At 46.6% G+C, this 12,703-nt stretch overlaps 1 protein-coding gene across 1 annotated transcript in view; it reads left to right on the top strand.

Moving 5' to 3' along the window:
* The window catches only part of METTL6 (methyltransferase 6, tRNA N3-cytidine), a 48,352-nt gene extending 36,374 nt beyond the window's left edge, over positions 1-11,978 (top strand). The window contains exon 4 of the mRNA XM_028489982.2: positions 11,828-11,978. Coding sequence (XP_028345783.1) covers positions 11,828-11,872 — 45 coding nt within the window. The 3' untranslated portion in view covers positions 11,873-11,978. The remainder of the gene's footprint in view (positions 1-11,827) is intronic.
* The last annotated feature ends 725 nt before the right edge of the window (positions 11,979-12,703 follow it).

The raw sequence follows: 12,703 nt of genomic DNA, 5'->3' as shown, positions 1-12,703 counted from the left end.
GGAACCACAGGGGAAGAGAAAGGGGAAATACCAGGAATGTCAGTCCTTCATGTAATGACAGTCCAAAGGTGCCCAACTTGAGGAAATTCCCCAAAGTAGGGTGACCAGCGATGCCTGTTTGCCAGGGCTGTCCTGGCTTTAGCATCACAGTCCTGTATCACAGGACCCTCAGTACCAGGTAATCTGGGCAATTAGTTACCCTACAAGCCATGCTCTTACACACACACACACACACACATACACACACACACACACATACACAGCTACCTCGCTTTGGCAGGCCTTTGAGGTAACTGAGAATGAATTCATCTTTTATTAGACACTTCTCCAGTGGACAGTTTGGTGGAACCCCATTAATGAATGAGTACTTTTATGCAAAATAGATAAAGGTATTTTTCTGGGCAAATGCAGCTAGAGTGTAGCTTGGGGTAGTACCTTTGTGTAGAAGGTGCCATCTGGCAGACAGAGCTCCTCGCTAGGGCACACAGCTTGGCAAGCAGAGCTGTGGCTGTTTTCCAGGCTCCCATCCTCTTAGCAGGTATTTTCATGTGGTACACAAACCACACCATCATCGGTGGTGGGCAGGCCTGCCACTCAGACTCCAAAGGATTTGTTTTCTGTCCCAGGTGTCTCTAATGTCAGCAATGCCAGAAAAAAGAAAACACTTTCATATTCACTGAATTATATATTTATTTTTTTGCCTAGGGACTTTGTCTGCCATGCGTGTAAAATCCAAAATAGACACTGGATTTAAAAAGTTTTTCACACATAGAATAAGGACCTACTGGAAATAGATGAAAAAGAAATAAAAAGACATCTGGAGGGGAAATGCTGTAGCCAAGTATGAGACTAGAGGTGGAACTCAGCCCTTTGATCTGCTTCTCTGATTCCAAGGAGAAGGAATTTTCACCCATAGACACAAGCATGGATATTACCTGTTCCTTTTCAGCAGGCCCTTGGCTCAGTCAGTGCTATAAAGTTCACCTTGTCAGACCTTCACTACATCTTTCTCCTTTCAGGCCTCTGATAAAATGTATGGTTAGGCTTTAAAAATATGTTTTCTATGTCTCTTCTATATTTTCCATCTTTTTGTCTCTTGTAACGACACTCTGGATCATTTCTTCAGATGTCTTCCAATTCTCTAATTCCTTCTTCAGGTGTATTTATTTTGCTGTGAAGCTTCCATTGAGGTTAGTATGTATGTATGTAGGTATGTATTTTGGTTATTGCATTTTTTTTGTTAGAAGTTCTACTTAGTTCTGGGAAGACTATGTCACATGATGGTGTTTCCTATTCCCAAAGATATCAACAAACCTGCCTTGTTAATTTGTCTTGTTGAATTATTTGAGGCTTATATTGAAGGTTCCTTCCTTCAAGAAGTATTTGCATTTGCTCCTGCAAGGTATATAGAGGCACCAAGAGTCTCAAAACACCTTCAACCAAATTCAAGGATTGATATTCCCTGACCCAGACAATTAACAGTGTCTACCATATGAAGAAATGAACCAAGGAAATGAGAGAAACACACACACATTTAATATGGAAGATGGGAGCATGCTGCAGCCAGAGGCTGTCCCTGGGATTGCAGGCTATAGGACGCACTTAATTTCTTCTGTGTAGCAGCAGCAATTGTGTCAACAAGGGCAGGGAGAATAGTGAACTCCCAGGAGAATACAGACATGGTGGGAACCTGCCAGAAATCAGTCAAACCTCCCCAAACAGCAGGCAGAACACTGTCAACAGAGGAAAATTTTGGGGTCCCCAAGTGCTCACCTGATTGGTTAGAGCTCCTAGTGAGTCCTCCAGGGCTTGTTGTGTAGAAATATCAGCATCATTATGTGATATGAATGTCTCAGACATGCCAGTCCATGGAAGAAAGGCGTTTGCAAGCTGGGGATTGGGGGCTTAGATTTGGGACTTTTTTTTTGTTCTAAATGCTGTGTCATCGTCATGGAAGGATCACTTCCTCTCTCTGGGCCTTGGTTTCTCCAGCTGTGAAACAACAGCATTGTGTTTGATCGGTGTTTCCCCGTTTTTAATGGTCACACAAATCCCCTAGGGATCTTGTTAAGCTGTGGGTTTTGATTCGGTGAGTCTGGGATGGGCTCTGAGATTCTGTGGCTGTATAAGAAGCTCCCAGGTGATTCCAGTACTGATCCATGGCCCACAGTTTGAGTAGAAACTTTTAACACAAACTCTAAGCTCCCCTCCCAGGTGGGTCTAGGCAAATAGGGATGCTTTGGAGCCTTTGGAGGCTTGCTGGTTAAACAAGCCTCCTCCTCCTTGATGGGATGATATTTCAGGGCTGGGCAGGGTCACCTTTTCTAGGAAGCCTTTCTTGGAATCTCTGTCATCAGTGCCTCTGACCCCCAAGCACTGTGATGTCTCCCAGATGGCAAAACCCTGTCTCCAGTATCAGCACAGTGCCTGGCACAGCTGAAACTCAATTAATGTTCGAGATATAAATGAATGGAAGGACAAAATAAATTTAATGGTGGGGTAAGGCGATTGGGGGCAGGGGGTGACTCAGCATATTCCTGACCAGGCCTTAAAAGCCAGGTCTCTCTTTATTCTCAGAATTGCAAATATCCACTTGTCTCCTGTTATGAACTGAATTGTGTCTCCCACCCCACCCCACCCCCACCCCAATTCATGCACTGAAGCCCTAGCCCCTGATATGACTATATTTGGAGACAGGGCCTTGAAAGGGCTAATCAAGATTAAATGAGGTCATAAGGTAGGACCCTAATCCAATAGGACTGTTGACCTTATAAGAAGAGGAAGAGACACTGGGGATATGTTTGAAGAGAAAAGCAAGAAGGCGGCCGTCTGCAAGCCAGGGAGAGAGGCCTCGGGAGAAACCAAACTGCCGGCACCTTCATCTTGGACTTCCAGCCTCCAGACTGTGAAACGATAAATGTCTGTTGTTCAAGCTGCCCAGTCTGTGGTGCTTCATTTTGGCAGCCTGAGCTGATGAACACGACTCTTGGAATGAATCGAGCCTCCGTTTCTAGGCCAACTGCCTCTACCTTAACAGGAGACCTTCGGCCCACAGAGATCTCCCTCCGGGTGTGCTCAGCAATTTTCAGCTGTCCCAGAGACCAGACCAGGAGAGGAGAACCTCCTCTGGGCGAGGTCATTTTTGTCGGAAGACCAGATAAAAGGACTGTGCCAGATGGAATTTGTGATACCTCCACTGCCGGTTGGTTCTTGGTGGGACACGTTTGAACCCCAAGACTTGACTTTCAGCTACCACATGCTTGCCTCACCCCTTCCTCTTGGTGGCTGTACCCGGATATTGTCTGGGCCTCTTCTGCCTGGTTCCTGCCTTTCCACATTCTACTCTGTATCTCGGGGGCTGGCCGCCTGGAAAGTGCATTTCCTAAACTTCCTTGCCAGCTGGGTTCCTTGCCAGTTAGGTTCTGCGAGTGCAAGGCAACGGTGTGAGGTTGATTGGAACGCAGGAGGAAGCGAGACACCTTTGTTCTTCCTGTTTATGACATCAGCAGCTGTGCTAAGGGGTTGTGGGCTCTGCACTGGTGGGTGCTGGGGTGGGGCAGCAGTTGGGGGGCTAGGTGACCACAGGCTCCACAGCTCTGGTGGCAGTTTCAGTAGCATGAACCGGTGGGCTTTGGCTTTTTACTCAACAGGAGAGGCAGTGATTTTTTTTTTTTTTTCGGCTGTGCTGGGCAGCTTGCAGGATCTTAGTTCCCCAGTCAGGGATCGAACCCAGGCCCTTGGCAGTGGGAACATGGAGTCCCAACCACTGGACCGCCAGGGAATTCCCGAGAGGAAGTGATTTTAATGGTCGGGGCAGCGGCAGCCACACTCTTGATGTGTCAGTGGTGAATGAGGGCGTGCCTGTGGGCTCTGCATACAGCTACTCTTCCCCCCTTTCCTCTGTGTTGCACCTATGTCAGAATTTCCTTCCTTTTTAAGGCTGGATAATATTTCATTATATGTATATGCTGTGTCTTGCTTATCCATTCATCTGTTGATGGACACTTGTGTTACTTCCACGTTTTAGCTGTTGTAAATAATGCTGCTATGAACATGGGTTTGCAAATATCTCTTTGAGACTCAGCTTTCACATCTTTTGGGTATACACCCAGAAGTGGATTGCTGGATCATACGGTATATTTTCAAGTTTTTGAGGAACCATATTGTTTTTTACAGTGGCTGTACCATTTTACATTCCCACAAATGGTACACGAGTTCCAGTCATTGGTTTCTTAATAACAGCACTTCCTCCTTGGGACCATGGGAAAAAGGTGTGAACATCACAAAAGCGGTCTGAATGTAAAAGGCCTTGGGTGCCTTATACATCATTCACATTTGGTGATGTTCTTAAGTTGTTGAGCTGTAGGAGTTATGCTGAGGACATAGAGGCGATGTATCTTCTACCCCTGATTGGGCTTCTATCAGAGGTGTAAGTCATATGCCTCTCTGGGCCTCAGTTTCCCCATCGGTATATAAAGTGATTGAATTATCAATACATAGTGTTAAACATAATTGACCTCTGAAACTGTCTGAGATTGCCTCTTTGGTAGCATGTCTTAACAGCATCAAAAGCTCAACTCAAAAACTGGAGAAATGATTGGAGTAATTGGGAGTCTTTGGCAGGGTCTCAAACTGGAAACTCAAGGATCAGTCAGCCCACAGATGTTTAGCTGATTGGATGAATATTTTTTAAACTATTGATTTTGAATTGCTGTAATTACAGATACAGGAGAGTTTAAAATCATGAAAGAGACTGTTAAATGTCACTCTATGGTAGCAAATTTGAAAACCTAGAAAAAAGATTTCTCACAAAATGTAAAATACCAAAAATTGACATAGGAAAAGGTGGAAAATTTAAATAAATCAGTTATTATAGAAGAGATTAGAAAAGTAATGAGATTTGATGTTGAAAAGGCATCAGGATGAAATGGCTGCATAATTGAATTTTATCTAACCTTTAAAATACAGATAATTACCATGTTATTCAAATCCTTGCTGCTCAAAGTGTGGTCCATGGGCCAGCAGCATCAGTATCCCTGGGAGCTTGTTTGCCCCCATCCCCACCTACTAAACTAAATTCTGCATTTTTTTTTATTAATTAATTTATTTATTTTTGGCTGAGTTGGGTCTTCGCTGCTGCGCGCAGGCTTTCTCTAGTTGCCGTGAGCGGGGGCTGCTCTTCGTTGCGGTGCACGGGCTTCTCACTGCGGTGGCTTCTCTTGTTGCAGAGCACGGGCTCTAGGCCCATGGGCTTCAGTAGTTGTGGCATGTGGGCTCAGTAGTTGTGGCTCACGGGCTCTAGAGCACCGGCTCAGCAGTTGTGGCACACAGTCTTAGTTGCTCTGCAGCATTTGGGATCTTCCCAGACCAGGGCTCGAACCCATGTCCCCTGCATTGGCAGGCAGATTCTTAACCACTGCGCCACCGGGGAAGTCCTAAATTCTGCATTTTAACAGGAGTTCACTCACCTAGAGAGGTGATGGCATGTATATCAGTGATTAAGAAGCACTGGGCTATGGGGCTTCCCTGCTGGCTCAGTCGAAAAAGGCCTGATTTGCAGCATTTGTCAATTCCTGTGGTGTAAATACTCCTACTAAGACTAATTTTAAGCATAGTTAATTTTAAGCTACCACCATGACCTCAACTGACTTGAAAATTCCTGAAAATTAAACAACTGGCTCTCACAATCTGTTAAGAGCTCGCTGCCTCACACCACTAGAGGTTGATTCAAAGTTAGGAAATCCACCAATGAATCCATTCTGTCATCACATTAGAGAAGAGTAACACGTGACATTAAAGAACGTCGCATCACAAGTGCGCTCAGGATGGGATGTCTCAGGTGGACTCCATCTCTACGCAGGCCCAGGCCGCATCCCTGTGTTGTCTCTCACCTAACTGGCTTCACTCGGGTGCCCGACCCGCTGGTCCCTGAAGACATGTGACTTTCTGACACCTGCTGGGCTGCCAGGATGGGCCTAGCCCAGACTTGCTGGGGCCACTATGCCCCTGTGGTCCTGGCAAGGCCCAGTCTTGATCAGGTCCTTTGGAGGTGGGTGACAAAGACGTGATCGTCACCTCTATTTTTCAACAGGCAGATCTGGCAGGGTAAAGTGCGCTGCTTCCTAAATCCTCAGACAAGATTGCCCTTTCCCAACCCTGAAAGGAATGGAAGAGAGAAGGCAGGGGCCCACCTAATGTCCCTGGGAAGCGGGATGGGTTTCCTGCCCCTGCAGCATTCTTGGCTGGTCTTCATGTGGTTCATCTACTCTGCCCTGTGTTTCCTTGCTTTATCATGCCAGTCCATTTCTCCTTCTGGAACTATGAGCCTCTGATATCGTTCTAGTAAGTTTCCATTTTACTGAAATACCCAGAGTCCATTTTCATTGCTGCTGAACTATTCCTGGACAACACCATCACTCTTAACTGAGAGGGATGCATAGTGCGGGAATCCATATTGGTGTTCACGTCAGCTGTGGTGACAATTACCAAAGTCATTTTCTAGGCCTTGTAATAGGATTCTGTGGCAGTAGGATCATCAGCAGCTTCTGGGTTTGCCAGCTCCTCCAGGTCACCCCGTGGTTTCAGGGATTCCTAAAGAGCTCCTGGAATCACTGTGCTGTGCGGAGTCATTGCCTCTTATGTTCCGGGGAGAACGCTGGCCAGCCTGTGAGCGCTTCCTCCACACACTGTCCTCTCCACCTTGCAGGAACCATGGCGAGAAGCTGGCAGGGACTCTGCCACACGAGCTTGTTTATTCTCAGTGGGACAGATTTTATTTATTAATCACCGAACAAATAATGATTGAGCACCTATTAGGGCCACTTTGTGCTGGGGACAGAGCAGTGAACGAGTTGGATGTAAACCCCTAAGCCCTGTGTTTCATCAGGGGAAAGGAAAATGAACAAAGGACAGACTAAAAAAATAAACAAATGAGGTGATCTTCGGTGGGCATAAGGATATGGAGGAAGTAAGAATGTAGAGGCACAGAGAGGGGGCGGGAGAGAGCTCCTTTAGCCCAGAAAGTCAGGGAAGGGCATTGTGGTGAATGAACCGATCTGAGAACTGAGTGAGGAGGAAGGACCAGCCCTGTGAGGACGGGCGGGAAGAGCTCTGCCGACCCCGGGAGCCGCAGAGGCCATGAGGGGCGTGGGCTTGGAGTGTCTGGAGAGCCAGTGTGCGGTGTTGTTGCGCAGGGCCTGGGTCACCAAGGGGCTGGGTGCCAAGCACTGAGGCGGTGGGGTTCAGCTTCTCATGGAAAGAGGGGTGGGGGCTGGAGGCAGGGAGGTTGATAAGATCTGATCGGGGCTGGAGAGGTCGCTGTGGCCACGGTGTGAAGGGACTGGGATGGCGCAGCCAGAGGCAGGACACGGGCTGGGAGGCCAGGGATGCCGGCCGCGGCAAGCCATGGTGACGCCAAGCCGAGCTTAGTCATCTGAGCTCGCTCCTCAGAGATACCTCCACAGTCAGAACTGTCGCTGCAGCCCAGAAACACGGCAGTCACCTGCCAGAACAAAACAACAACAACATGTATTTATGCTGAAACAATAGTAATTACAGGGCAGCTCCTCTTCAGGCCATCCCTGCTGACTCCTGATCGCCCTGACAGCCTACTCCTGCAGGCGCTGGATCTGCTCGGCCCACCTGCTCTGGCTTTATGGGCCGCTTGATCCCCCCAGGCCTCGGCCACCTCTGCCCGCCTCTCCCCCTGCTAGCGTGGTGGACCTCCACTGCCGACTTGTCATCATGCAGTGTCAGAGGTGCGGGGAGCAGACAGAGTTTTTGAAATAAGCGTCACATATGACACATTATTTGATTGCTTTTGTGTAACTTGGTTATTCATCTCCAATCCTTTATCATTCTGGAGGAATGTATCCACTCGTTCCTTTATCCATTTATTCATTCATTCAGTCAACAGGTATCTGTTGAAGCACAACTATATGCCACCTGGCTAGGAGCTGGAGATACTGAGGCAAAGGCACTGAACCCCCCAGGGGCATGGCCACCTGCAGATTTCACTGCCACTGGCTCTTCACTGGGCACCAACACTAACCAGACTTTCAGACCACAGAACTAGACTCTCTTTCTAGTAGAAGGAAGGAAATGAAAATTCTCATTTCTCATTTACTTTGAGCCAGATACTGTATAAGGTACATCTACACACCTAACCTTTAGTTCTTGTAACATCCTGGAAAATAGGTTTGATTGTTCCCATGTTTACTGATGAGTATATTGCGGCTAGAAGAGGTGATACTGTCTGCATGCTGTTATACAGCCGGTGAGTAGCAGACCCAGGACTGCAACCAGCTTTACGTGGCTGAAAAACCCATGCTCTTTCCACTCCACCATAGTTAATACGTAAGGAAGTAGATCAAACTCAAATAAAAGGGAAAAACTTGAGCACGTGCTCAGGCCCTCCTGAGTCAAAGAAAAGTTTGAGGACGAGAAGGAAGTCAGGGGTAATAAAGTCCCAACAGCAACCAAAGAATTGTGAAAACAAGAGTAACAAACACAAAGGGACATCATGGAAGAACCCAACCAGCTGTTTCATGTCACAGAGTGAGTCATCCCTGAACGACTTCGGAGGAAGATGAGAAAATGGATAGGTTGTGGAATAATTACTCACTTGAACTTACTGCGAGGCAGAGTCCTGCCAGATGCGGAGTATTTAGCATTCAGCTGCCTGAGGAGGTGGGAGGAGAGCTCTCCTGGGACTTCTGGTTAAAGTCAGCCAAATGGTGCCCTCATCTCCGGGTCAGGAAGAGGAGCCCTAGGTCCCTGTGTACTTGTACCCACTGGATTATTGGCAGGCCAGGGGGTAGAAGAAAAAACAGGAGAAAGAGGCAGATATTTTTTTAGGAATGTCCATTTTTCTTAAAAATTTGAGCAAAACCAATGACATTACTCTGATAACAAATGTTAATATATTATGAAAGAGACAGCCAGTCTTACAGGAAATTTGAAGATAACACATTTTCAAGGAAGTTTCATGATCTGGGTGGATCACTTCAAGCTTTGTTCCCAGACTCCTAACGATCCATCATGTTTGCTGACAAATACTGAGATAGTCCACACGGTTATCTCAAACCTGTGTCAAATCAACTACCCATGTCCCACCTTCAAATCAGTTTTAACAAACATTAACTGAATTCTCATCCTGGGCTAGATATTCTGCTGGGTCCTGTTTAAGATGAACAAGGTATTGTTCATGTAGTAAGCCAGAATATATGCCCACAGTAACTATAACATCATGTGTTACTTATGCTATGGTAGAGGCATGTGGAAAGAGTTATGTGCACTCAGAGGAGTGATTAATTTTACCTGGGAGAGGGGCCATGGTGGAAGACTTTGCAAAGAAGTTTCATCTGAAGGGAAAGGATTCTGCCATGGGGCCTTTCCTCATTCCAGGCAGAGGAAGCAGGGAACTTACTGCAGCTGGGGTGTAAGGAACATGGGAATCACTGGCTGGGGGTTAGTAAGGTAAATTGTTGGGTTCAGATCATGCAAACCTTGAATGTCATCCTGGGCATCCTAGACTTTATTCCGGAGCCAATGGAGGGCAGGCATTGAAAGGTTTAGAATGGGTGAGAAATACAATCAAACCTGTGTTTTAGGAAGTTAATGAAGGTGGAGGGTGACTTGGAGGGAAGAGGTCTTGTAATTCAGGTTCTGGAGCCAACCACTGAGGTCTATCCTGAAACCAGCCTCTTGGGCAGCTCAGCCCATTCCTGTCACAGACAGATTTGACATATTTATGGAGCCCATTGCAATGTGTAATCACCCCTATAGGATGAAGTTATGTATTGCTAGGTTACAAGTTGTGGTAACATTTTTTGATAAATGCATTTCAGTATAATTGGTTTCCTTTGTAATCTTATAAGTTTTCGTTTATGCACTTAAAAATATTGTTTTGGGGACTTCCCTGGTGGTCCAGTGGTTAAGATTCCACACTTCCACTGCAAGGGGCACGTGTTCGATAGCCGGTTGAGGACCTAGGATCCCGCATGCCGTGAGGTATGGTATATTGTTTTGGGAAAGACTCTGGACTTCACAGACTGCTAAAACGGTTCATGGTCAAACGTTCGAAGATACTACATAGAACATCTTCTTTCCTTTCTCCACATGTAGTTAACTCCCCAACCAAGCGAGCATTTATCAGACACCTCTCACTGGCTCAGGCCTGTGTCAGAGGCTTTACTCTGAGAATCTGGAGCCAGGCTGCCCGGGCTGGAATCCTGATGCTGCCTTTTCTAGGCAGCAGAACTTAACTTTCACCTCCCAGGTTCCTCCTCTGTAAATGAGGACAGCAGTAGTACTCACTTCAGGGGGCTGTTGTGAGAATGAGATCAGCTAATGCGCGTAAAGCTCTACACAGTGTCCAGCCTCCTAGTCCCAGACCACAGTGTGTTTACAGTAGAATTAGGGGGACATGATGACATCAGGTGACACTGCTCAAGAACACAGCCGCTATTTGGTGCGACTCTCATTGTTTTCATTTCTCTTTTCTGGGTCTTCCTAAGGATGACCTGGAAAATTCTGCTAAAAAAGTAGCAAGTAGTTATAGAATCCCTTTAATGTCTGTATTTATCTAAAATTTGGGTAGCTGTCTTAGTTGAGCTCCCGCCAAAAGTGGACCCTGAGGTAAAGGATTTGTGGCAAGTCACCTTTGGGTAGCGATCCCAGGAAGCAGAGCGGGAAGCGGGGAAGTGGGGGAGAGAAGAGAGCAAAGCTGAAAAGGGAGAGTCAACGAGCAGGTTGCCCATGAGGGCAGTGGGGCCTCAATCCTGCTGTGGCCCCTCTGAGAGGCTGTGCAGAACACGCATACAGCTGTCCCACTAGGGTGAGGGCCGGTGGGCTCATTCACCAGCTCCTCTCCCTCGTCTCTGAGGCTGGCCTGGGGATCTTGTGTGCCGGCCCAGCCAGCTGCTGTGGCAGAAGCAGCCCATAGGCGGCCACGTGGGTGCCCGAGGGAAAAGCCAGTGTGCCAGTGTATGCGGAGCTGCCTTCCAAAGCCAAGGGGACCACACGGAGGGGCCTGGCCGGTGCTGCTTCGGTGGGGATGGCGAGGGAGACACGCCCTAGTCTGCAAAAGAGACAGGAAACAGATGCGTTTTCCCTTTATTTGATTAAAAATGTTACTGAAGGAGGTTTGATCCCAGCCTGCATCTTTCAACTCCTTCCTGCCCACCCCTTCTTGTCACAGCCTGTGATTTTCACATGAGGTTCCTGAAGCAATTTTTTTGTGTGATTTGGTCTTTATGGGTGTGTTTATCAGAAATCCCAGCCACTCACACTTCAAAGCCCGCATATTATTGTGGGTAAACTTGTCAGGGATTTGAAGTGGGGGGAGAGGGTTGTGTCATAATATATTCATTATTTTGGTACCTGCTTATTAGCAAAGAAAATTGAGTCCCTGGAGTGATTCTTCTTTGCTGTTGTCTGTTAATCAAACAAACACCAGGACCTGCAATGTAAAAATCTTAGGACCGAGGAACGTTAGATTCGTCTGGTTTGATTTCAATGTAAGTAGAGCCATAAGAGCTCGCACTTCTTTGAATAAATGAGTGACTGTCACAGTGTTAAATTCCATAAAAAGCAGTTACATCTGCTCAGTTTCCAGGTGAGAGACCATGGATGCTGGGGAGCAAATTTATCATCATTATTTTAAAACACACTCAGTAAAGGAAAAGAACTGTAGAATATCACATTTTTATCTATACTGTGAGTACAATAATGTATGAATTACATAACTTTATGGGCAAGAACAGGAAGGTAAAATGGGGAAATGAATATGGTTTTGCCAATACAATTCATTTTCTTTTTAAAACAGAAGGAGGAGAGGCCAGCAGTAACCTATCATCAAATCCCAGTGTGACATGAAACTCTCGGTGTCCTTTTATTACCCTCGGCAACTTTCCTAGGCTCAGATCAAATTACTGAGGAATTTCCCCAAATTTCCTACCACCCATTTCTGTCTCCTCTAAAAGTAGGCCAAATAACCGGGACTGTCCAGAGGCGCACTGCAAACACGGATAAACCTGGAAACCAGTATGCGAAGTGAAAGGAGCCGGACACAGAAGACCACATATTGTTCATCCCGTTTATATGAAATTTCTGCAAAGAGGAGATACTATGGATATGGAAAGCAGATCAGTGGTTTCCTAGAGGCTGTTGGGAACAGGGAATGAGTATAAAAGAGCAGGAGGAAAATTTCCAGGGTGATGGAGTTGTCCTAAAACTGTATTGTGGTGATGGCTGCATAGCTGTGTAAGTGTAGTACAATTCATCAAATTACGAATTTTATGAAATATAAATTATACAATAAAGCTGTTTGAGAGAGAAAGAGCAGGAGAAAGGGAGGGAGGGAGGGAGGGAAGGAGGAAAGCACTGGGAATTGTGCACTGCTACACCATTTCTAAAATGCAAAAAAAGGTTAGACAACAACTTCTGGTTACGGTGGGGTAGAAAAGCTCCCTGATGGACGAATTATAACACCTTCACTCGCAAGTAACATCCAGCAGCCCCTGCAAATAAACCTTTACCCCCAACATGCACTCTAGGGGAAAACTGACCTGTTTTGCAAGGGAACTTCAAGACAAATGTCCTGCCCTCCCCTCCAACAGACTGCCTGCCCCTCGGCCCATTCGGAACAGATGGGCCAGCGCAGCACTGTCCCCTGGAAACACAAGGGGAGCCACATGTCTGT

This window comes from Physeter macrocephalus, chromosome 1 (genome assembly GCF_002837175.3).
Source record: "Physeter macrocephalus isolate SW-GA chromosome 1, ASM283717v5, whole genome shotgun sequence".
Taxonomy (NCBI): Eukaryota; Metazoa; Chordata; class Mammalia; order Artiodactyla; family Physeteridae; genus Physeter; species Physeter macrocephalus.
Note: the sequence above shows the minus strand (reverse complement) of the source record. Positions and strands in the feature narration are given on the sequence as shown.